General features: G+C 35.3%; 1 protein-coding gene across 1 annotated transcript in view; it reads left to right on the top strand.

Moving 5' to 3' along the window:
• The window catches only part of LOC136030675 (nonsense-mediated mRNA decay factor SMG8-like), a gene marked incomplete in the record, with an annotated part of 107,437 nt that overhangs the window by 33,115 nt on the left and 47,698 nt on the right, over positions 1 to 26,624 (top strand). The window contains 4 exon segments of the mRNA XM_065709743.1: positions 3,803 to 4,051; positions 7,612 to 7,742; positions 19,235 to 19,368; positions 24,487 to 24,591. Of these exon segments, the coding sequence (XP_065565815.1) occupies positions 3,803 to 4,051; positions 7,612 to 7,742; positions 19,235 to 19,368; positions 24,487 to 24,591 (619 nt within the window).

Raw genomic sequence — 26,624 nt, 5'->3', positions numbered from 1 at the left:
TTTGCAAAAATTATGCTAATAACCCCAAACATGCTTCCTTAATTTCTCCAATAGGCAACTTTACCCCAGGAACCTGTAGATACTACCTAGATCAAGGATATCTAAAAGTGATTTCCTATGTAAAAGAGGGGGTCATTCTCTTTTCATTGAACAACCGTTTCTATTTAGGCACTGGCTATGCTCTGACAATTTTCAATGAGAAGTTAGAGCTAGCGAAATTTGGGATTTGATATCGACGGTATTAAAGTTTCATGACTCAGGAGGCTTCCAAGATGGAGGAAACGGTCGGCTGTTTTGATTTTATTTATGGAGGGAAGATATTCTTGCTCGTGAACAGGCAACTTTGGTTTTATTAGTGTTTCTTTGCATTTCAAAGGCTTTCGTTAATAGAATGATGCAGGCTCCTTGTCTTCAAAGTTCTGTTGAAGTTTCAGACATCTGAAGGATATCTTAGGCATATTAAAGCCTTTCTTGAAGGATTATACCTATTTTGACTACATTTAGCTGGTGGATTTGACAGGAAGACATGCAAGAGCAAATTGAAAGTTTATGAAGGCAGGATATAGCCTTGTGGGACTCCATAGGAGGGAGGAAATTAATCTGAAAATATGCGGCAATCCTTGGTAAATTATCAGCTACTGAACTATTCGTATATATTCTAAATATCGCTAAAATTTCCTGCAGTACTTTAGAATATGCAATAATGAAAGTTGATATAGGTCTCAATTGAACTTGATGAATCTCTCCGTTACTTGTCAGACAGTCATGATCTGGTCAATGGTAGAGCGCACTTGTCGAAAGATAGCTTGATATACAACCAGAACTGAGACTTTGAGGGCTTTGATTCTCCGTATAAGGACTTCAGTCAATATTTTAGTTTAATGGCCCATCAGGCTAATAGGGCGATAATCTTCGCAGTATTTTCTTGGGTCTTTTTTTAAGAACAGTGACCACAGCTTCCTTGAACCTTATAAGCGAAATATGTCAAGTGGATCACGTGGTTGAAATGACATTTTACTAGAATTCAATAACGTCTCCAAAACTACGTTTATAAGCTCCGCATTAGCACCATCTGGTTTAGGTGCTTCGCCTGGCTTCAGGGATCCTATGGAAGCTTTGATCGTTGATCGCAATTTGGACTCCTGGCTGATAACTGGAAAGGAATTTAATATGCTTGGTTGTTTAATCAATTAGGGATTTAACATCCTTTAAGATGTTATGTTCCTCCCATCATTCCAAGTTTCATTTTAGTATTGTTAATTGTGTTTGCCTCTTGTCTAATATTATCATTGAGGAAGGGGGGGGTCTTTCCTGGCTGATAATTCACTGACTGTTTTCAAAAGTTTGTGACTATTCCTCTTCTTGTATTGAGTTTTGCAGTCCCTGAATTTCTTGGCAGTAAATTCACTTCTTGGTTCCATAGATGATCTCTAGAAATCCTGTGACAAATATTGAATAACAATGAAAAAATGAAAACGACACATTATATATTATCTAAGTCTAAGGGTATGTAGAGACGCTTAATTTATTTTAAAGATAGGAATTTGGGGAAACATTTCTTAAGGTATAATATTTTTCTTGAATAATTCATCGTTTTGAATTGCGATGAAAAACATAAAAGTGACATTTTTAACATTCTGTTATAGTTTATTAAGATGCGCTATTTTTTGAAGGTAACATTCTCGGAAAGCATTGTGTTAAGGCGCCTTGAATGATTCATTTGTGCTTGTGTCTAAGAGAATATTGAAATGGCAAATGCTTTACATTCAAATCTCGTACGAGCGTTTGCAATTAGCATATTTTAGCGTTTTTAGAACCTTTCGATATTGCCAAAAGCCAGTTTGAGGGCTATTCACCTATCCCTCTGCTCGCTACTGAAAATAGTTTGGGCAATCGGCCCACGGTTGATGTTATTTAAAGTCGAGTCTCCTGGAGCTTTTTTTATTTATATAGTTTACAACAATGCTCATTGCTTCAGGACTATTCTGCAAAATGTTTACATAATATACTAGCTTGAATAATATACTATTTAATTAAGTGGAAAGACAGAAACAGAAAGACGCGCAACTGCCTCTAAATATTTAAGTTTGAAAATAAATATTCTTAGCATGTGGAATGTGTTATTATCGTCTTTAAAATTTCTGTTTTTAGGCTTGGAAGGCTCCTGACGATGAGTATGGGACCTAAAGGTTTCTATAATATTAGGGTTGAGGTCCATTAAGTTATACTTATGTCCCTATTGAATGTATAATTTATTTTTGTGACGACAACCCATTATGCTTTTATGCCAATAAATTCAATTATATTGTGCCTACCCTGGAAAGAACTCGGGGTAGATCGCAGATCTCACAACGCAAACCAAAATACACAAATATAAATACTATAAACAGAAAAAATATTATAGTAAAAAAAAAAACAGAAAGAACTGGACAGGCTTTACCATATTTTACATTCTTGAAAACCAGGAGTTCAACAGTATGAATTGATAGTGTGTTCTTAGTAAATCGTACTAGGCAATTGTTAAAGAATCTATTTGATGTCGCCAAAAATCGTTGTTAGTAGAAAAAATGGTCAGGTCATCAATCCACACACAGACCTCCAAAGGTTGGGTCCTCATCTCTGGCAATGTAGCAACTCAGAATTCCTCGAGAATATAATGCTGAGATATCACCAAGAGATTTTGAGCGTAAAATTAAAAATTGAGAAAGTAAAAATTAAATTTGCAAATTTCTTTATTTAAGAAATCACTGCGGGCAATTGTTTGATATTTAATTTTTTTTGAAGTTTGCTTAATTTTTATTTTCATGTAAAGATCCCTTTTTAATTTTCCTACACTAATAATATGTTTCTGCAAATCGTTACTAAAAAATACCTGTTGACTAACCATAGTATTTTAGCGATCTAATAGAATACTATTTAGGTGGTGGAAACAGGCCTTTAGATACTAAAACATTGTCTGTTGAGTGGTTTTTAACCGATCTATATTTTATGGCTTTTTAATATTTTTGTCTGACAGTGTTAAAGTAATTTGTTGTTAATAAAACATTAAACAGTTATATTGATATAAAGTGAGTAAAAATAATCTATCTAACCAAAAATTGAATCAATCGAAAAAATTTAAATCTACCTAAAAATATAGCTAGATTTCGATATATGTGTAGGAGTCTTTTCACATTCAATTCATGTCTTTGTTAGGTGTATTTGCAATGTCTGGTTAAAACGGGAAGAAAAATGTGGTTAAAACTTACATCATTTTAGTATACTATTATTTCTTGGCTAGTTATTCATTCATTATTGAGGAACAACCTACCATGAAAATAGCATAAGAAAAATAGCATTCTTTCCTTCTTCCTGGACTGACCTTGTCCCAGATACGTTTCTTGAAACACGTTTTTAATAATGCCTAAATAATTTCTTTATTTATTTGTAATTCAAGTAATGCAGTTGTAATATCCGGTAAAATAAAAAAAAAAACACCGGAAAAATTATTTTTACCAAAAAATCACATAAGATGGTTTGTCCGGATTCTATTTAAGCTACTTTTCTTAATAATTGGGAATAGACCTGAATAAAGAACAAAATAATTGCATAAGGTCGAGTGAAGTTCACAAATGTTGAGTAAATTTCACCGAAGGTTGAGTAAAGTTTGACCATAGCAGGTCTTTTGTACTGTCATCGGTTTGCAACAATCTTTGCATGACCCATCTCAGATTTTTAATAGCATCAGGATTTGTCCGTTTACATTTTGTATTTGACTAGTTGTTTATTATGTGTATGTCTATATATTTTTTTCTTTTTAAAGAAGCAGGGCAAAAGATTGTGTGTCCGAAGCTATACGGTCTGTTTATGGTCTTCCTCGGACCTGGGCTGCCAATGGCCGTCCCTGCTCTCCTAGACTGCTCTTTCTGTTTCTGCGGTTGCCACTCTCGATTGAGCAGCTTAAACAGTTTTCGTCGACCAAATTTGAAACCAGTGTCCGAAAGTTAGAAACGTCTCTTGCAGACAAAATTTATCGACTGTTTAGGAAATCTAGAGTAATCACGAATGTTAGGTGAGCATGCTTATTGTTTTCATTTAAATATTGCAGTGTTTGAAACATAAATTGTAGTTGTTGCAGGTAGTAAGCGTTTGATGTTTTTTTTTTAATTTTAGAAAAGAAAAAGGCCCATAAAAAAGCTTCATAGAAGCTTGTTCGAAGCATCGTATGGATCTCGAATGTATTAATGAATTTTTCGTGAGATAATATTTTTCAAGAATAAATGTGAAATAAGAACCCAGTAATGAAAAACTTCACAAAATGATTTAAAACCAACTGCCAAAAATTGAAAATAATTTTGATATATGTTGTTATTTTTGGTGTTTAGATTTTACTTACAGTTTCAATTTGTAAAATTTAAAGTTTACTAATGCGGTTGCTGCAGACAGAGCTTATTTGACGCAAAAGTTATTGAACTTTCTGAAAAAAAAAAGAATTAAAATTACTATAAAAGAACCTAGTTTGAAACATAATGAAAAAAAATCGATTAAAGTGACATTGTTGGAACTACAATAAGAGTTCTTATACTTATGATGGGGTTGAGAAGTTTGGCTTTTTTTTAGTATCTTTGATAACTTGAGGAGTCGGTAACTTTTGATAGTTGAAAGCTTATGTACTTTTATTTGCACTTTTAGCTAACTTTTGCGCTAAAGTTGAATTGTTTTATTTGTGCCAGCTTAAAATCTATGCATTTATTTTATATTCTAATAGAAAAAAAGGCATATTTATTCTTTATTTTTTATTTTAAAGATATTTTCTTTGCAATTATCTGGCAAGACAAAGAAATATTTTCAAAAAGCTATTGAAAAGCCAAAAAAATTGAACAGTCGAAAATGCTAATCCCAAAACCGAGCCAAATCCAATCAAATTCCAAAACCAACTTCTGTTTCTAGCAATTTTTATTTTATCTGTTTGTTTATTTTTGATGGTTCTCACTGTTGTTTGGTTTTTAGGTTTGCTTTCTGTTTTTTTTTGTTTATATCCGGTTTGTTTCCTCCACATTTTCGTTCATACATTGTGAACGTGTTGCCTTAAATCTTTCTTATTGCGCTGAAGAAGGGAGGCGGTTGTCCTCTTGAAATATCAGTTTTGTTTCATCCAGTATTTTCGTTAGCCTTATAAAACCCCATTATCGTTTTTCTTCTCTTTTGTTTTTTTGTGATGGCAGGTCAATTTGGTTTCCTAAATTAACTCTCTTTGACTTAGAAAGTAGCACATTTAGAGGAATAAATCTTTCCTAATCATGTTTGTTTAACAGATCAGCTTCATATCCAAAAGCCTTTATTAATGTAAAAAGAAAAGAAAAAAAGCGAAATTAAACAGTTAACGCATACTATAAAATAACTTAAAAAGATAAAAAAGCTATGCAAGCATTTGTCACATCCGTGACCAATAGAAATCACATCGTAGTCTAATATGAAGATACAAACGCAATACAGTTCTAGATAAAAGTGTTGCATAATGTTCTGAGGGTATGTAAGGTATTTTCTGATTTGAAATTCTTACAAAATAAAATAACAGTTTTCTTAAAAAATCTTACTGATACTTTAGCTTATCAAACACTTCATGATAACGAACTGTAAGTAAGGAACAACTCGGAAAAATCACCTGATTTTTGACAATTATCTTATCAGATAACTTTACTGTAGAGGTTTTAAGCTCCCATCAGCGAAAACGTGGAATTTTCCAATTTCTTTTTCCAAAAGCATTGATGCGTTATTTGTTGTTTTTTTGTTTTTTTTCAGCGGTGATCGTATCGAACAAATGGTCCTAGAAGATCAGGCACATTCGAGCAGAAATTAAGAGTTTTACTACCCTTTTGAAATGACCAAAATGATTGGAGGGCAATTGGCCCACCTCCCATGCCCTCTTTTCCCCAAAGTCGCCCGATCGAAATTTTAGATAGTCAATTTCCTCAGCATAACTGAAAAATCCAATATCTATGCCTTTGGAGGTATGACCTCCCACAGCCCTTGGGGAAAGCCCTATAAGTTATGAAATTTGCCCATTGTTTACGTCCAGTATTTGCTATTGAAAAATATACTAACATTATTCGAAGTAGGGGGGGGGGAATTTGTGCTGGTGTAGTTTGATAGAATTCCTTTACGATTTTTTTTTATTTGTCTTACTTTCTTTTTGCCCATTCAATTTTGCATGTGGTGATGTTCCGGGGGAGGTTTCCTAGAGAAATTTTTAGCGAGTTTGGAATTGTCTGGGGAATTTTTCAGCGAGGAGGATTTCCGCAGGATGAATTCTCCAAGGAAGAATTTTGAGCATGGTAAATTCTCCATTGGGGAATTTTCCATGGTAGCAGCTTTCCACTGAGAGGGGGATTTATAGGAAAAACTTTCCACAAAAGGGGGGATTTCTGGAGTGATTGGAGAAAAGATTAGAGAATAAAGTTTTTTTTCAAATGAAAATATGCTAAGGAAAATTTTTCCGGTGAAATCGCCCGTAAGAAATTTACTGGGTGGGGGGGGGGTGTGTGTTGAATTTTCAGTGAGGATGGAATTTTCCGGAGGGAATTTTAAGGGGGAGTACTTCACATGGGAGGAACTTTATAAATGGAGGAGTTTCCAGCGAGGGGAAGGAATTTTTACCAGCATTGTTCGAAAAACGACCAGAAGTTAAAAAAAAAAAAAAATAAGTTTTTTTCAACTGAAAGTAAGGATCAACAATAAAACTCAAAACGAACAGAAATTATTTCATATATGAGGGGGTTGCCTCCCTACTCGACACCTTACTCTTCATGCTAAAGTTTGACCGTTTGTTCTTTTTTTCTTTCCTTTTTTTTCTTTAAGAACGATTCCTGAAACACATGGGCCGTTTAACTAGAGTAAGAAGCTTTTCTATAAGGGCAAAAATATAACTTGAAGAGGAAGGTATTGAAGAGGAGGGCAACCCCTCATTTACCGAATAATTTCTGTTTGTTTTGAGTTTTAATGTTGTTCCTTACTTTTAGTGGAATTTGTTTCTTTTATTTGATTCTAGTTAAAATCCATTGAAGTCAATAGAGGTTGAAGGTTGTTTAATCAGTTACGATTGAAAAATTAGTAATATTCTTCGTTTATAGTTTTTACAAAAAAGACAAAATAGGTTACGGTGGATGTATCAGTATCATATCAGCATCATACTATAATATGATTGTCAAGATTTGACCAAGAAAAACAATTTATACTAAGAGGGAAAAAAGAAAATAAATCTAAAAAGGAAAACAACTTATAACTTTATTGTACAAATAAATATTCAGTAAATATAGTAAAAATAACTATAAAAATATACTATAAAAGATTTGTTGACAAAAGAACGATACTAAGAATAACCGTCTGTTACTGTGTTGCCCAGTGCAACTGGTGAGTTCTTGTACTGATAAATCTTTTCAACGCATAGCGCTAGGTTTGTTGGCTATGGCACCTCACCTTACACAAGAAACATATTAAAAGAAGTGATATGGAGTGTAGATTTACAATTAGACAATATAAAAAATTGATATATGTTTTGACATGGTGGCAACTCTGCTCACAATATGTTCCTTTTTATTGCCTAATATAACCTTTTTTGATTCTCTGTTTTAGTGCAAATTCTCTACTGGCCCTGCCATCATCTAAACCATTCGTTCATGTATATAGAGGAACACTGAACCTGAAGAATCGGACAGAATTTATGCTGGACCTACTCTCTCACTTATGTGGGGACAAAGTGTTAGGTAATAACGTCAATTCCCACCTTCACCTTTCTTGTCTACTTATGTTGGATCTGTCAAGTCTCTCTTATTGAGAATTATCAGGAAATCGAACCATCGGCACAAGGGTTGGTGTTACATTAGATCCAAACTTGGGATATCAGCTCAATAATTCTGGTGCGCTATGGAAACCAACAGATAAAATATATTTTGATATCTCTATGATATCTCAATTTAAAATTGAGGTATACAGCAGATACAATATGATAGATACACTGTGTTATCTCCCGCTACGTAAGGTAGATCAACCCTAAATAGTTTTTAGCACAAAAAAAGGCTTAATTAGTTCTTTGGTTGTGGAGTCTGGAGCAAGGGTAGATTAAATGCTTCAACAGAGATTTGTCTTATGCTTTCTTGCATCTATACTTTTGACTTCTGTTTCTAGCTTAACCTTTCAAAGGTAACGTTGCCTCCACTGAAGCCATAAGGCTTCAGTGTCTTCCTTTTTTTTTTCCAGAGGCACTTCATATGTAAGGGGTGCTTCGATATTAAACTGGAAGAGTCAAAAGTATTTGAAGGCAAGAATCCCTCCCACGACGTTTTTTTCTCTATCAAAATTTTGAGATAGTCATTTTGTTGAAAATAGTACAAAAGTCAAACAACTATGCCTCCAGTGTTAAAAAAAAACCCACAGATATTGGCTCCAAAATAAGAAAGTTGCCCATTGGTAACCTATGAGGTCTTTATGAAAGAGGTGGTTATACAAAATTCGAAGTAGGTTCTTTCGATTGGAAATGAAAAGTTGAAGTTCCCTTTTAAGAGTCAAAAGTGATGGGAGGGCAACCAGCCCTCCCCCCGCGCCCCGTTTTCCCAAATGCTTCCAATCAAAATTTCGAGATGGCCATTTTGTTCGAAGTAGTCCTAAGGTCAAATAACTATGGTTCCAGGTTTGACCCCCCCCCTTCAGCCCCCGGTTAAGGGCTGTAAATTATACTTGTTGCCCAAAGTAAACATGTACGATTTTTATGTAATGGGTGGTCGTGTAATCTTCGGAGGTGTCTCATTCTACTCAAAACCGGAAGTTCTAGTGCCCTTTTTGAGAGCAAAAAGTGATCAGAGAGTAACTAGCCCCCTCCCCGCCCCACACACACACTTTTTTCCCAGCGCACCCGATCAAACTTTTGAGGTAGACGTTTTGTTAAAAATTGTTCGAAGGAAAAACAAATATGCCTTAAGGATTGACCAAACTCCCCAAAGGGTTTTGTCAATAAGAGGTTTTTAGTCGGAGGGGTGGTCGTTTAACCTTTGGAATGAACTCATTGAAATAGAAATCGAAAGTTCTTGTTCCTTTTTTAAGATTCCAGGGTGATCTAAGGGCACCCCCCAAGCTCTTTTTCTCCAAATGCGTCCGATCAAAATTTTGAAATAACTGTTTTGTTCAAAATGGCCAAAAGGTTAAATAGCCCACGAGGCAAGGGCTGTAGGTTAGGTAAGCTCTCCATTTTTAACATACAAGCTTTCATGGAATGGGTAGTCGTATAAAATTTGAAAGAGGCTCATTAGATTGGAAATCGAACGTGCTAATTCCCTCCAAAGAGTAAAAATGATCAGAGGGCAACCAGCCAACCCTCCCCCCTCGCCCCTTTACTCCAAATACATAAGATCACAGTTTTGGGATAGCCATTTTGTTCAAAATAGTTAAAATGTCAAATAACTATGCCTCTGGAATTGGCACACCTCCCTCAACCTTCAGGACAAAGCCTAAACGCTATGCAATTTGTCCATTAATAACATCTAATGATTTTTATTGGAAAAGAGGGTATGCTTGATCCTGGATCTCCAAAAAGTCTGGGGGTATTAAGACTGCAACAAAATGTTGAGAAGGATGCCAAACACAATCAAAACACACTATGGCGCTGCCGGTTCTAAAAAGGGAATATCAGTAATACCTAAAGAACAACTGAGGGTATTAAGTTAAAATTGATCCTGAGCCTCCAAAAAGGCTAAGAGTATCAAAGAAAAAATTAAAAAAAATATTGAGGGTGATGTCAAACAAAATCAAAGTTCACTGTATCCAAAAGGGTTTTCAAAAGGACGCAACAATAATATTTAAGGAACGGCTAAGGGTATGAAGTTGAAACTTTTAATGCATGTTGAGAGGGTTGCTAAACAAGGAAAGAAGGGCAACCGCCCTCTCCCTTTTACCCTTTTAGATTCTCCCCCTAACACGGATAGATATCTTAAAAAGGCCATTTTACTTGAAATAGTCACGAAGTCTAATAGCTATGCCTCTGGGGTTGCATTCCCCCCCCCCCGCAGCACCTGGGCCAAGAACACTTTCCCCATTTTTACATGAAGGATGGATCATGGAGAAAAGGGATAATGTTTGATCCTGGGTGTGTCTGAAAAGGCTAAGGGTATTGAGGTGAAATGTCAGAAAGGGCTACGTTGAGCTAAATCGAAAGAAACTATAGACATCCAAGTTATCAAAAAGGGGTATCTGCAGTATCTTAGCACTGGCAAGGGTATTAACTTGAAACTTTTAGGCCAATAGTATTATTGTGGCTCCAAATAAGAATGGTTGTGACTGTAACTGTGATTACATCCTACTGCGACAACTTGCAACTGCTACTAGTTCTGTTTGTGTCTATTTTCAGGGAATGTTTGGGGGAAGTGTTGAACTTTGAAACTTCAATTTTGAAAATAACATCACTTCGATGTTTTGATACTTTGATGAAACTTTGAAAACAAAAATAGATGTTGAAATGGGTATTGTTGACAAACTTGAAACTTTGGCAACCAAAAACGATCGTAAATTAATTAAAAAAATTTATGAAAAATAACTTTTTCAGTGAAAAGTAAAGAGCCTTATTAAACTTTAGATCATCAGAAATAGGTTCTTATAATACTTCAAACTGAAAACGATCTGAAATTACTATTAAATAACAAATGAAACCGAAAACTAACAGAAATTAAATAAAGAATCATAGTAAATAAACATACAAAAGGTTCTAATACAAATGAATAAATAAATCTTAAAACGGATAAAACTTTAATTCAATATCCAAATCAAACTTAAAATAAACAATAATCACTTCAAACAAGAATTTGGCCCTTCTCCCACCCCTAACTGTAAAAGTAAAGCCTGCTGCGCTGCACTTTACTGAAAATGAATTATATTACAAATATATTCCTTTTGTTAGTTACAACAATAAAAATAAAAATTGTAAAAGTGGAATAAAATCCTGAATTGCTGAGCTTTCAGCAATAAATACCATTATAGATCAAATAATCAGTTTAATTTTATTGGTTCTTTCCAAAGACTGTTCAAGAAAGATATAGTTTTCAAATGACACAGTAGGCTTTAGACTTTTACGGTTAGGGGAGGGGACTGGGGTAGTAGCCAAACTCCTATTTGCAGGGATTTTTGTTTGTTTCAAGTTTGGTTTGAATATTCATTTTAATTTTTAATCGTTTTAAAATTTATTTATTCATTTATATAATTACCCGTGGTATGTTTGTTTGCTATGATTATTTATTCAATTTCTTTTTCTTTTGGGTTTCATTTATCCTCTCATAGTAATTTCTGGTTGTTTAAGTTTGAAAATTTATTTCTGCTTGGTCTTAAGTTTAATAAGGCTCATTACTTTTCTTCAAAAGACTTCTTTTTCGAAACTTTTTTTTTCAATTAATTGTTAATTGGCTTTCGAGTTCTCAGATACCTTCAAGTTTCTTGAGCGCCAAACTTAATAAGCTTTCGGCCTAGTTATAGATTCAAAGAGGCCTGGCCCATGCACCAAAGAATCGATTTTAATTTTCACGCATACGGGGACCTTACCTTGGCTTAGAAGAGCTTTAGCCATGCAGATTACTTTTTATTAGTTACCATTTTGTATTCTTTTATCGGTAATTAGATACTGTTTGTCATAGAATAATTTTAGATGAGCTGAATATTCGACATGTTTTGTTTTAGAAAGTGTAATGTCGTTTTAAGTCGTTTACATATTATCCCATTTCCTCTCATTAGTGCTTTCAGTTCTTTCCTTTCAAAACTCTTTTCTGTCCTTTTGAACGAGATTACCGAGCCTGGTTGATTTTCTCAAATATGGAGACAGGGTTTCGCAAACGCCTTAAAAAAAGAAAGATGGAAAGCCTGGTTTTGATGGTGTTCGCCCTATATCTCTTGCTCTTTTGTTCTCGACACTTTGTGATGGTCTGCTAAATGAAGAAAAACCCTACCTCTTACTGACCTTATGTGATTTGGGAATCTTAAATCTACTTTAACTTTCCATTATACCTTGTGTATCTTATAAACTTCATTAGGAATTCCTGAAAAGCATAATTTATACCGACCTCCAAAAAAGTATTTGACCTTGTAAATCACAATATATTAGTTCAAAAATATGTAACTAAATTCAGTATTGAATTTTTTGTGGTGAGATTGGTTGCCCGCTTCTTTCCATATCCTCTGCATGTCCACAATTAAATAACCATGCTACTGTCCTAGGTCCCATCCATTTTTCAGTTGTGATGAATAGCCTCGCTAAGCAATTTCCTGACAGATAGAACTTTGTCGCTGACTTAGCGATCATTAAAAAATGCTGTAGAAATGGAACCAGCAACTTTTCGTGTATCCTCAACGACACCGCACATAATGCCTTGGTCTTGGACATTTGAGTAAGCTGTTATAAATCCACGATAATGCTAGTATATTTTCTTAAATTCTTGCCCCTTTTTCTGAATCCTCTCCCTTGTGAAATATTTGTGTCCATCTCGAAACTATTTGCTGTCATAATTTCTTCCAATTTAAATTGAAATATCCATGTTAGAAATATCATCCACATCGCTAATGCATCTATCTCTCTCCTTAAGCTGTTAAAGACATTTGGCATCTCCCATTCACATTCTTTAAACATTTATACTTCCTTTGTCCGCCATCATTTGGAATATGCTTTTCTGGCTTGGCACCCCGATATCCCACGGGTAGAGTTATAAAAAATTCAATCCATCCAAAAAAGAGACTTGTGAATACTTTTCAAAAAAGGTAAGCTTTTACGCTCTTGTTTTCTAAAAAATGGAAGCTAGGCTAGAAGCGCTTGGGTGCAGGAGAGTTACGTTTTTTCTCCATTTAAAAAAAACGCAATACCAAACCCTTGGACGGAAAAACAAATTCCCCAAAAGACACTTCCGACTTATTTTCTACTTGCTTTGGACTGTTTCTCAGCCAATTTTTTACTTCCAGGTATTAAATATATTCTGCCCCCTTCATTGTCACAAAAAAATAACAATACATCTCGATAGCTTCTCCTTCCTTATTACTGGTATAGGCGTTGCCTGTACTGTTCATACGTTTGCTCGTTTTCCTTGCTTTTTACGTTTTGTTGAATTTAGAAAAAAAAACTTTTGTAATATTTTAACAAGTTTTGCTGGTTTATGATCTGTTGACATATTATAATACTTATCATAGACAGCGTAATAGCGCTGCCTAAGTAAAGACCGAAGGGGCTCTATGGATCATTCTGTATTATTATTATTTTTTCCTTAGGGCACTTTGTATGGAAGGAGTCGCTGTAGAAAATTCAGAAGGAGCTCATTTGATTTTAAATTGAAAGTTCTAGTGCTCTTTATGAGATTCAAAAGTGATTGGAGGGCAACCAGCCCAAGAGGCAACGATATTTTACCCTCCCACCCCCCCCCCCCACGGCCCTTGGAGCCAAGGATGTAAGCTATGCAAGTCGCCTGTTGTTTACACATCTTATTTCCTATCGGGAAAGGGAGCATGTTTGACACATGGTGCCCAAAAGACTAAGGGCATTCAAGTGAAGCTTTTAGGGTTGTGCTGAACTAAATCAAAACATACTATGTTGATGCAAGTTATCAAAAGGGCAAATTTCAGGAATGACTTATGGTATTAAGTTGGAACTTTCAGGGAATGACGCAATATATGATAAATTGACCAAAAAGCAATATGTGCATTCTAAAACTACTGCTACTGCTACTACAGCGTTACGTTGGGCATACCATAAAACTTAGAGTATCAAGTTAGAATTTTCAGGGAATGATCAGAGGGATGATTAATTCACCAAAAGACATTTTGTGCATGCTAATACTACTACTACTAGCATCATTGCTACTACTGTTGCTACCACAACTACTACCTCTATTGCCAAATGTTTTTTTTCAAATCAATTTTTGTTCGGTTTTAATCGAAATATTTTTATTTTAGTTTAATAAGAAAAGAATGTTTTGTCTTTTTGGTTTCCCCAAAAGGGAAAGGTTTTTGGTTTTTGGTAAAGGTTTTGGCAAGAAACCAAAATTTTGCTTATTATTATATGTTGGGCGAAATTTTGGAATCATTTTTAATAGTAGCTGTACTATAATACTTCGAATTGACGGGTACGGAGAAAAATATTCAAATATATGAGTTGAAAATTTTGTATGATCTTCGGGGCTCCATAGGGCTGACAGAATTCTATCGCCTAGCATGTTACAACCTTGAGTGTAGATATATGTTAAGAAACTACCTCCTCCACATGCGCTGAAAGTTTCAACTCAATTCTCTAAATTCTTCCCGGGATATTGAAGATACGTCCTTCTGGCAACCTTGGATGCATACAGTACGTTTTGATTTAGTTAGACATAAAGTCTTTTGATTTAATTTAACATCCCCCCCCCCAAAAAAAAATACTTGTGAGGTCCAGCGTAATACCCAGATTTTTTCCCACGGTATCTCTACAAAGGCCGCCGATCTCCAAAGACAAGCAGACTGTCTCAACGAATCCACAAAACCTTTTGGCATGCTAATTAACGCCAAAAAAACGAAAGTTATGGTCACGTCACGCCAAAAACAAGCAGCTACTCCTTCCATAATGATTGACGGCCAGCCAGTTGAAACGGTCGACCAATTCGTCTACCTGGGCAGTCTCCTCACAGCGGACAATTGTCATACCTCCGACATCAAACGCCGCCTAGCTCTTGCTAGCTCCAGTTTTAAAAGGCTCACAAATATCTGGAAATGCCGAAACCTGTCGAACCAGATGAAAGTTCAACTTTTCAACAGCCTGATTGTGCCAATTGCTACATATGGGTGTGAGACCTGGACCCTGAAGATCAAAAATGAGCGCAACCTACTTGCATTCGAGATGAGATGTCTCCGTCGCATCGCAAGAATCACCTACACTGAACATGTGACCAATAAGGAGGTGCGAAGACGGCTGAAGTCCCCCGACACAATCCTAAATAAAATCAAACGACAAGAACTGCGATGGCTCGGGCATGTCAAGAGAATGGACCACGACCGTCTACCAAAAATCTCCCTCGAAGGAACCATAGACGGATCTCGACCACGAGGAAGAACTTGCAAGATGTGGATTGAAAACTTTGACCGAATGCGCATCGTAGAGCTGACTCGAACTGCACACGATAGAACAACGTACCGAGCCCTAGTTCATGCCCTGTCAAAAGAATTGGCCCCGAAACGTCCCGCGAGGATGGACGGGACTTACGTAAGTAAGTAAAGTAAGCATTGCAAAGACACTCTTTTGGCAATCTGGTTACATATACTTTATTTTGATTTAGTTTTATATGCCCCTCAACTTTCCCTGAAAGTTTCAACTTAATGCCCTGTTTCATTCCTGGGATATTGCAACTGTACCATTTTGGCCACCTGGATGAACTTGAACTCTTCTGATTAGTTCAATAGTAGTACTACAATTCGTTGTTGTTGTAGTAGTGGTAGAGGTAGTAGTAGTAGTGTTGGTAGTAGTAGTAGTAGTAGTAGTAGCAGTAGTTGCAGTCGAATGTAGTCGCAATCGCAGTTGCAGGTAGTCACACTCGCATTCACAAATAGTTGGAGTCACAGTCGTAAAAAGTCGGAAACACAAGCAGTCTAAGTTACAAATAATCGCAGTGGCAGTAGTAGTAGTAATTTTAGCATAAGTAGTAGTAGTATTAGTAGTATCTCTGAAAGGTCCAGTTTAATACCCTCAGCTGTTCCTGTGATATTGCTGGTACGCCCTTCTGACAGTCTGCATACATATAATGTGTTTTGATTTTATTAAAAATACACCCCAACATCCCCAGAAAGTTTCACCCTAATGCCCTTAGCCATTCCAGATGTATTATAGATAAGCATTTTAAACATCAATTTTCGATTTAAAATACCCTTCAATGTGCCCTGAAAGTTTCAACTTAATAGCTTTATCCATTCCTAAGATATCGCAAATGCACCCTCGACACGAATTTGGATGCAGATAGTGTATTCTAATTTAGTTCAAAATCTCAAATAGAATGCTCTGAAAGCTCCAACGTAACACCCCTAGCTGTTACTAGGATGTTGCATATGCACCCTTTTGACAATCTGGTATACTTAGTACCCCTTTATTTAGTTTTACATCGTCTGAACTATCCCTAAAAAAATAAAACTCTACTCCTTACTCTGTTCCTAAGATATTGTATCAATGCTTTTTTGACAACCTGGATGCCCTTAAAACTCTTTAGGTTCAGTTCAATATTAGTATCAGAAGTAGTAATAGTAGCAGACCTAAAAGTTTTAACTTAATACCCTCAGCCGTTTTGAGTTACTGCAGAGACGTCCTATTGATGACCAGCATGCATATAATATCTTTTGATTTAGTTTTAAAGCAACATCCCCGAAAGTTTTTACTTTATACCCTATTTCAGTCCTAAGATATCCGCCTATGCCATTGAGGCACTTAAACTATTTTGATTTGGTTCAATAGTAGCAGGAGTTGTAGTAGTGTTAGCATTAACAGTAGTAGTAGTTGTATACATATAATACCTTTTGACTGGTTTAAAATCACCCTCAACATGTACTGGAACTTTAAACTTTGTACTCTATGCTGTTCCTCGGTATAGCTGTTACGGTTTTTTGATAACCGGCTTGGACATAGTGTGTTTTGATTTAATTCAACATTCCCTGAGAGTTCCACCCTAATACATTTAGCTTCAGTAGTAGTAGTAGTTGTCATCGTTGCAGTTGTTGCAGTAGCCGTTGTTGTAGTAGTGGTAGTAGCAGTACTCTCAGTTTTAACCTTAAATGAATGAATCGGACGTTTCTATAGTTTTATATAACATAAATGGCGCAAAGGATATAGATGATTCAATTGACTATTTGCTTTCTATTAATGACATTGTGTGCCTGCAGTAGCATCTGCTATGTTCTTCTTCCGTTAATTTCCTAAAGCGAAGTAATGATCTTTTTTATTTTGTGCTGAGTGCTTGACGTACACGTGGTCGCTCTTCCGGTGGTCTTGCTGCATAGTAAATAAAAACTGTTCCATTTATCTCTGGAACAGTATTTTTCAGATAAATGTTTTTTGGCTGTCAGGTTAGGCAATACTGTGCTTGTAAACTGTTATTTGCCGTGTAACAAAAATACAGTGTTATCCCTGAATGTTGGTGCGAAAGCTTGCACACAGCTGCAGAAGTTACTTAAGGAAATTAGCTCAAACGGTCTACAGTGGGTTGTTTTGGTGGATATGAATACTGATTTAAATGTAATTTTCCCCCGTTCGGAAATGTTTCTTGATATTTTCCCTAGCCCTTACCGTGTTGTCAAAAATGATATAGGTTACACGTACGTGCATCACACCGGGTCGACATCAAGTACTGATCATTGTGTTTTAAGTGCATACCAAGTTTTTTCTGTAGTTCATTCTGACGATGATTACTGCGACATTGACCACCTTCCCGTTTCTTTGACACTTTCTTTGCCTTCAGTTCCTCACGCTAATGCCCCAAAGAAGAAAAAATCAAATTGGGAAAAGGCAAATTGGAGCGTTTATTTAATAACGCTTGCTTCCCTTTTGTCTACTGTGGGGGTGCCTTACCACCTTTTGCAACTTAGTACCCCTTGCCCGAAAAAAAACTCGATTTGAATATTTACTATCTAAAAATAATTTCTTGGTTGAAGCAAGCGTAAGGTGTGGCAGTGCCTCTTGATCGATGTCGCATTAATACTTGGCAACCAGTGTGGAATACTCATTCCGAACTTAAACCCAAAACAATCCTTATTTTGAGCTTTGGGTTTCTATTTCTCATGATATCGAATTTTTTTTTAAAAATCTCCTTCGTAACCAAGATGACTGAAAAAAAAACGAATTCCTGAAAGTATTCATAATATTGGATTTATTAAAATTAAAAAGAGAAAACATTCTTAAAGTATTTTGTTTTCAATAAAGGTCAAATTATGTTCTGGTCTTTAGAAGGCACGGGGCCCTACTCATTTTTGCTTCTGCTCGTGTTGAGTCGGTTGTTTATTGTAAAAAAAAAATTGTGCCCACTCCGCTCTTTACTTAGGCAGCGCTATTGTGCTGCTTATGATTTCTGTTCGTTTTGGGTTTCACTCATGTGTTGACGGTGATTAATCGTAGTTTTACGCCTGAAAAATCATTTGACTTTATTAATGCTTCTTTTTGGTTTAATGTAGCTCTTTACTTTCTTTGGAAAACTTTTTTTGTGGAAAAAAAAAATTCAAAATTAGTATATGCGTATACATATGACCAATGTTCTTGTATCCAGTAATAAGTATTTTATTGTTAAAAGATGTATATATTTTTGCTCTGTTTTAATTATTATTTTTTAAAATCTGAAATGTAAATTCGGCTTTTGGGGCTTTTAATAGCGATTGTTTCAAATAAATTGTTGATTACACATAAAACTTGAATTTTACTTAGCTTGACCATCCGAAATTGAATAACCCAATTATAATTTATAGGGTATTCAAACTATCAGATGAAGCCATATAGAATCTAGAGTCTGCAGGTATCGATAAGACGTGTAGAGAGAATTTATGCTGATAGCAAATTTGGGTACATGTTTTAGGTTTAATTAATATATAAGAAAACTAATTATTCTGGAAATACGAAAAATTGACATTTTAAGGTCGGATTTTCTTAAGGGGGATGGGGGAAGGAGTGCAGCAGGTATATTGTGTGACTATTTGTTTTAGAAGTGAAAGGTTGCTGATCAAAGCGTGATTGAACATACATAGTCCTACTGAGAGTGATTATATTGTTGATGAAAATTTGCTATGAGAATTATTCAGCAAAAGGGTTTGAGCCTCTTTGACTTCTTGCATCTTGAGATGGTGCGTTACCGCCTAGCGTTTTGTTATCTAGTAGAGAATATCCTTTGTCGCTACCAAATTAAAATTTCTTTCAAGCTTAGTTTATTATTTAACTGTTACAACAGGTAAGGCACTGAAGGTTACTATATCAAGTTCTATCTTCACTGCAATTATTACCACTCTTGTATTTTTTTAAGCTTATAACTCCCATTTACTGAAAACAGAAAATGAAAATTTGTTTTATATTTCCTAAGTATTTTTAACGGAACTTATCCCATTGACAATTATTTGTATTTTCTGTTAGCCACCGTCCTCGTTATATTCGTTTTATTGATATTAATTGTTTGTGTCATTATGCAAATTGCATTTGGATAATGATATGTATTTGTTGTTTAAGTACTATATTTAAATAATCTGCTTATTTCAGTTTCAGAAAATCGTTTTGTTAACTGTTCTGCTGAAACCGCATTGCGTTTTTTTCTTGAAGATCATATAGAAAAAGGCCTAATGGATGGATTTGATGACAATGTATCCCGTCATGGTATCACGAACATATTCGAGGTTTTTATTTTTTTCCTACTCTTTCTTCTTCCTTACTATTGTTTATATATACATGCGTAGTTCAAAGAGTATGGGTACTTGTAAGAGTGCAAACTAACGCCGATATCGAAACAAAAAATAACCATCACTCTCTAGCATTTGGCAATTCGTTCCGTTTTTGGCTAAGAATGACTACTGCATTGTTATTATAATAACGGGGCCAAATAGAGTGATTTTTGGTCAACTCTCATCCTTTATCCTCAAGATTTCACCTAACCCTTTGTACCTTTTCTTCATTATACGCTACAGCACCATTTATTGTTTGATATATGGTCAGCCCAATGATTGCATAAAATTGTCCTTAGACACTTCTTTAGAAAACACCCATCATTTCTTCCTGAAACTTTCGTAGGTTCCATGTTTCAGGGGCATATTTGACCACTGTCATTACCAAAACATCGACGGCGTAATCATACTCTGAAGACTTTTCTTCCTATTCTTCAAATTATGTGAAACACCCTGTGGCTTGACTATTCTAATTTGTACCTCATCGCTACATCCACCATCTTTACTAATAGTAACAGCCTAGTAAGTTAAGATATCTACCTGGTCGATTTCATCGTTTATTGATCATCACCTCTTTATATTCTAGTCTAAGCTATTTTTTCTTCTTAAAGTTATTTTTTATAAACCTATTCTAAATCTCCCAACCCTCAAAATCTCCTAAAATTCCGTAATTTTGCTGACATTTTTGCCTAGGATACTCAAATCATCTGTACAGTTTTACCTTATAATTGAATAACGGGTTTTCCCATAGTCTATCCTTAGTAACACAGTGGATTGGTGCACTGTTTGGCAAGATGGGGCCCATGTATAGACCCTGCAGCTGCAAGGTTGGGTAGACGACCTTGCTACTTGTCCCTGTAAAAAAAGCCCCAGTAACTGAAACGTCGACTCGACGTCCTGTGCTAAGAATACGGGGTTTTTATCCTTATCTCCCATAGCGTTTGATACGTTCCTTAAGACGAGGTCCACCAAAATAATTCATACGAACACGGATAAAACGAAAGACGGCCTTGCTTACCTCCTGATTCCACACCGAACAAGCTGCTAACCTCACTTCCTACCTCAAACGCTGCAACATTATTTTCGTATCTACCTCTAACCACTGTAGCGTACTTATCTGGTATCAAACAGTTCGTGGTAACGAACTGTAGTAAGGAGCGACCCGGCTCAATAGTAAACGAAACTCTAAAAAACGGAATTTTGGTGCTAAAATATACATCAAAAGAATCGAATTTTCATGCTGATTTTAAATATATAAGTTTCATCAAATTTAGTCTTTGTCGTCAAAAGTTACGAGCCTGAGAAAATTTGCCTTATTTTGGAAAATAGGGGAAAACAGCCCCTAAAAGCCATAGAATCTTAACGAAAATCAAACTATCGTATTCAGCGTATCAGAGAACCGTATAGCAAAAATTTCAAGCTCCTATCTACAAAAATGTTAAAATTACGTATTTTTTGCCAGAAGACAAATCATGGGTGCGTGTTTATTTGTTTGTTTGTTTTTTTTGTTTTTTTTCCCAGGGAATTTCCTAGAATATTTCAAGAGGGCTCATTCTAACGGAAATGAAAAGTTCTAGTGCCTTTTTTTAAGTGACCAAAAAAATTGGAGGGCACCTAGGCCCCCTCCCACGCTCATTTTTTCTCAAAAGGCAACGGATCAAAATTTTGAGATAGCCATTTTGTTCCGCATAGTCAAAAACCATAATAACTATGTCTTTAGGAATGACTTACTCCCCCACAGTAAGGAGCTGCAAGTTACAAACTTCTACCAGTGTTCAAACAGTTCGTGGTAACGAACTGTAGTAAGGAGCGACCCGGCTCAATAGCAACCAAAACTCTAAAAAATGGGTTTTGATATCAATAGCTACATCAAAAGAATCGCATTTTAATGCTGATTTTAAATATATAAGTTTAATCAAGTTTAGTCTTACCCATCAAAACCCCCGTTTAGATGGGTATCGTAACATTAAAACTTAAAACGAACAGAAATTACTCCGTATATGAAAAGGGTTGTCTCCTCCACAATCCCTTGCTCTTTACGCTAAAGTTTGACTCTTTGCCACAATTCTGCTTTTTAAAACAATTAAAAACTTTAGCGTAAAGAGCAAGGGATTGCGGAGGAGACAACCCATTTCATATACGGAGTAATTTCTGTTCGTTTTAAGTTTTAATGTCGCTCCTTACTTTCAGTTAAAAAGAACTAGTTTTTTTTATGTAATTACATATAATAATGGTTATTGGGAAGTGTACAGACGTTTTCAGGTTTTTTTGGTTTTGGGGGTTGGGTTGACGGGAGGGGGCTATGTGGGAGGATCTTTACTTGGAGAAATATGTCATGGGGGAACAGAAATTCAATGAAAAGGGCGCAGGATTTTCTAAAATTACTATAAAAAAAGAAAAAATAAACATGGAAAAGTTTTTTTTCAATTGAAAGTAAGGAGTAGCATTTAAACTTAAAACGAACAGAGATTATTACGCATATGAGGGGTTCTAAAAATACTTCGGCATAAAGAGCGAGGTATTTAAGAGGAGATAAATACCTCGCTCTTTATGCTATAGTATTTTTAGTAATTTCAACTATTTACTCTACGGCCTTTCTGATTCAGGGGTCATTCTTAAAGAACTGGGACAAAACTTACAATTTAGTGTAAAGAGCGAAGTATTAACGATGGTACAAACCCCCTCATATACTTAATAAAAATTTAAGAATATAAAAGTTTGTTACGTAAGTTAATTCTTAAGTTACGTATATTTTTTACTAATAAAAACATTCGTTAAAAATGAAAATTTATAGTTGCCTTTTTATGTAACCGAAAAATTGCAGGGCAACTAGGCCTCCTTCCCCACCCCTTATTTCTCAAAATCGTCTGATTGAAACTAAGAGAAAGTCATTTAGCCAAAAAAGGAATTAATATGCAAATTTCATCTTAATAATTTATGTGTGGAGAGCCAAAATCAAACATGCATTAATTCAAAAACGCTCAGAAATTACATAAAAAAAACTAGTTTTTTTTTAACTGAAAGTAAGGAGTGACATTAAAACTTAAAACGAACAAAAATTACTCCGTATATGAAATGGGTTGTCCCCTCAGCAATCCATCGCTCTTTACGCTAAAGTTTGACTCTTTGCCACAATTCTGCTTTTAAAACAATTAAAAGCTTTAGCATAAAGAGCAAGGGATTGCGGAGGGGACAACCCATTTCATATACGGAGTAATTTTTGTTCGTTTTAAGTTTTAATGTCGCTCCTTACTTTCAGTTAAAAAAAAAACTAGTTTTTTTTTATGTAATATCAAACAAGACTAGGACTTTCACTAAAGCTTTTATATTAGCTGACTAAATGGGAACATTTTGGAACTATCGAAAAGCTGCAACAATAACGGATATGTGTAAGCCAATGTGTTATGTAAGGTTATGTTATGTAATATGTGCATAAATGGCGTATGTATGGTGTATATATGGTGTGTTTGCAGGAAATGCAGTGTATTTAAAACACTCAAATGATAGATATATTTCGATTTCCTCATAATTCCTAAGTTTCCCGACAAAATCATTATTTTTATTCATAACTTTTCCCATAAAAAAAAAAAAAAAAAAGAAAAAAAAAGCTTCTTTCTTATATGGAACTAACAGGTACAATTCTTGATTTTTTCCTAATTATTCGTATGTCTGTAATTCAAAGGTACAAATTTGTTGATTTGGAAAAAATTGTATGTTTAATTTCTTATCACTTAGATGTAGCTAAACCGAGAATATATAAGCTGTAGCAAATTAAACAGCTTTGACTCGGATGATATGACTGTCATGATTGTGACCAAAATTGTTTATCCTATCAACAATATGGAAACTATTTTTTGAAACCGATGGATGTATATTATTTATAAACAATAAAAAATGTAAAGGACCAAGAGCTGATACCCTGGATACCATACATTGGCGAGTAATCATGCAACATCAGACATTGATCTCTCCCAAGAAGAAAACTACAGTAACTGAAAATTATTCCATCGGGAACTATGGATTGGCGAAGAATATATTTAATTGCATTAGAGGCCTTCATAAAAACGCTGAGATAACTCTCTAACTATCAAATTTATTATTTTTACCACCTTGAATAGTGGTGTCAGTGATGTGACTTAAAACAGATTCGGAAAGTTGCATTGATTTTACTTAATAACGAGGAATTCAACTCAATGGAAATTACAAGGGAAAAAAGGAGTAGCAGTAGTAATTGTTTTTTTTTTGAAAAGTCAAATCTCTACAAACTACAAATTTTAGCTTAATATATAATTGTAATTGATTTAATTGACAAAATCAAGTTTTAATGTTAATTCTTAGTAACTTAGGACTATATATCCTGGATTGATTAACCGTCTACGGAGATCTAGTACGGAGTTTGGAAGGGGCTTGAACTTCATCATCACCCCACTGGGGGTCCTCCAATTGTACAGAACAAAAGTTCTTGTATGGTTTCGTTCCATCAAGATGTAACAAAGGCAGATTCGTAATAAAATGTACTTACACTGCCGGTTCTCACTAAAATCGGATTCTTGGCACCCGAGTCAGTGCTCTTTGGTATATGAAACTGGGGTTAGAGTTTGATAACTTCGGGACCCTAATGCATCTAAAGTCGGAATAGCTCTTTGCTAATTCCAGTATTCTAGGACATCCAAAAAATGATGAGGAGGAGGATGGCACACCCCTGTATAAAAGGAGCTATAAGTGCTCCTTCTGTCGATTTATTTCCATTAAAAAATTTCTAGTTTTGGTTCCAATAAGGTATGGGTTCTATTTCTTTAGCCGGCTATAACTTGTAAGGATTGCTATCTACGCTTTAAAAAGAAGCATTTTTGCGTCGCATTGAGGTTTTATTGCAGAGCAACACCTCTCTTTGCGTCTTTTTTTCTATCGTGTTAATAGGTCTGTATGTCAGTAAAAACCGTAGAGCAAATTTTAATCACTTCATATTTAGCTTTTGTTTCCATATGTGGTGAAAGAAGCTAATGTTTGCTTTCTAATGTTTATCCTATATACATTACCTGATTTAATTAATATTGGCCTTTTTAATTCTAGCTTCCTAGTGGCGAGGTATGGTGGAAGGTTGTGTGTAGGCTGTACAAATGTATAATGGAAAATGTTGAGGTAAAAGAAGGAACATCCACAGGAAAACTCAGCCAGGTTTGTGAAAATGTTCTTTCTTCTTTAAGTACATTCGATCTGAGACAGTTTGTGTGGAGTGTCAGGATTGTTTTCGAAATTCCCACAAATTTTGTCTTCACTATGAACTTTTACCATTAAGATTAATCGAAATGATAGTTATCAGTCCAGAATCAGCTTTAAATGGCTAAACTTCCTTGCTTGACCGTTTTTTTTTTTTTTTGTTTTTTTTTTTTTTTTTTGTTGTTTTTTTTGACGCATTTTTAAATTTTCAGTGCTATGAGCTAGGGTTCGTTCTTTACTAGATTATCCCTAAGGAGGTAACTATAAGACAATAGAAATAAATGAAACTACGGTAAGAAGAACCAAAGAAAAGGTTTCTTTCGATTCCCAAAAAATTTCCCGATTATGAAAACTGGCGAATTATATAGAATATTAATCAAAGAGCTAGCTTTTTGTCACTTTTATCGGCTCACTTGAGCCTGTGGCTCTTGCATTTTAGCCAACCTGTCACTGCAAGTCGCTATTGTTCCCTCCATCAACTCCTATTTTATGCAGTCAAGTTTGATATTACGAATATAAATTCGTAAATATTAAATAATGCTTTAAGAATGATAGCATCCCTGAAAAAAAATTTCCACTTCTTGAATATATGTTAGGAGGGTTGTTTGGGTAATTTTTGGTATTTGCGTTAATTTGTGCTGATTTAATTTTATGTCATTCTTTTACTTTTGAGGATCTTGCTTAGAGGATTTTTTTATTTTTATTTTGAGTTTTTTTGCTCTTAAACCTCTATTTGAAGACCTTAGGAATTTAGTTTGAGTTTCTATCCCTATCTTTTGCTTTCTGTTTTTTGACCCATTGATTAATTTTTCATTTTTATTATTTATATATACTAATACTTCTACTAGTAATTCACCATAGCACCAAGCCGCCTGAGGCCAACACAGCTACGCACACTCCTCCATCCCAATCTATTCAAAGCCTCCCCCTTTACACCCTCCCAGGAAGATCCCATTTCCTTTAAAACTTTCTTTATGACATCCTCCCACCCCAACCGCGGACGACCTACTTTCCGTTTAGCCTTAGACGGTTGGCCAAAAACGACAATCTTAGGCAATCTGTCATCCTTCATCCGCAGAACGTGCCCTAGCCATCTCAACCTTTCTCTCATTATAGCCCTAGAAAGCGGGATTGAACCACACTTTTCATACAGTCCACTGTTTGAAATACGGTCAATCGGCCAGGTACCCTGAATAATCCGTTGGCAATTTCTATGGAAAACATATTACAAATCTTCATCCGCTTTTCGGAGCACCCATGCTCCGGGTTGTTATTCAAGCCTACCTCCCACAATTCTTTCTCCCTCGAGAAGAGTTTACTCTTGACGTAACTATATCCGAGGAACTAGACGACCTTCTGCTCTGCTGACCTTTACGCATCTATGATGAGGTAGTTAGTACAGTTCAAATGCATCTACCTATATTACAAAAGCCTTTCTGATGTCACGTATTCCATCTTTGTAGTGTGAACACTATGCTGTTTTTTCGTGACTGTTTCTACAGACTTAGATCGTTTACAGCTGAGTTGAATCTTAAAATTATGTTAAGATCTTTAGCTGATATTTCAGAATAAATTTTGACCCTTTGTCTGAACTTACATTGAACCTGACAGAGGTATCAGCTTCATCCTATAATTATAGCCATGGTGCATTCTGGTGTTTAGAAACCGCTTGGAAAAAGATAAAGAAGTGTCTTAGAACTAAGTTTAAAATACTAGAAGTTCTTGCTAGTTAGCCTTCCACGGTCTTAGGATCCTAGATTACCAAATCGGTAACCTAGAAGCGTATGGGTACTAAGATTACGATAATAAAAGCTGTTAAATATGATTTAAAACATGAACGCTTCGTAAAGTTGAGGAAAATGTGCTTGATGTTTTCCAGAGGAATTATCTAATGATAATTTTAGTCACTTGAATAACTACGTATAGAACAAGAGACTGCTCTAAGAATCTGGTCCGATGCCACTATCTGTTCTGCGATAAAATCTATGTTA

The sequence above is a fragment of the Artemia franciscana genome, chromosome 1, assembly GCF_032884065.1.
Source record: "Artemia franciscana chromosome 1, ASM3288406v1, whole genome shotgun sequence".
In the NCBI taxonomy this organism is placed as follows: Eukaryota; Metazoa; Arthropoda; class Branchiopoda; order Anostraca; family Artemiidae; genus Artemia; species Artemia franciscana.
This window is presented reverse-complemented; position numbering and strand designations above follow the sequence as displayed.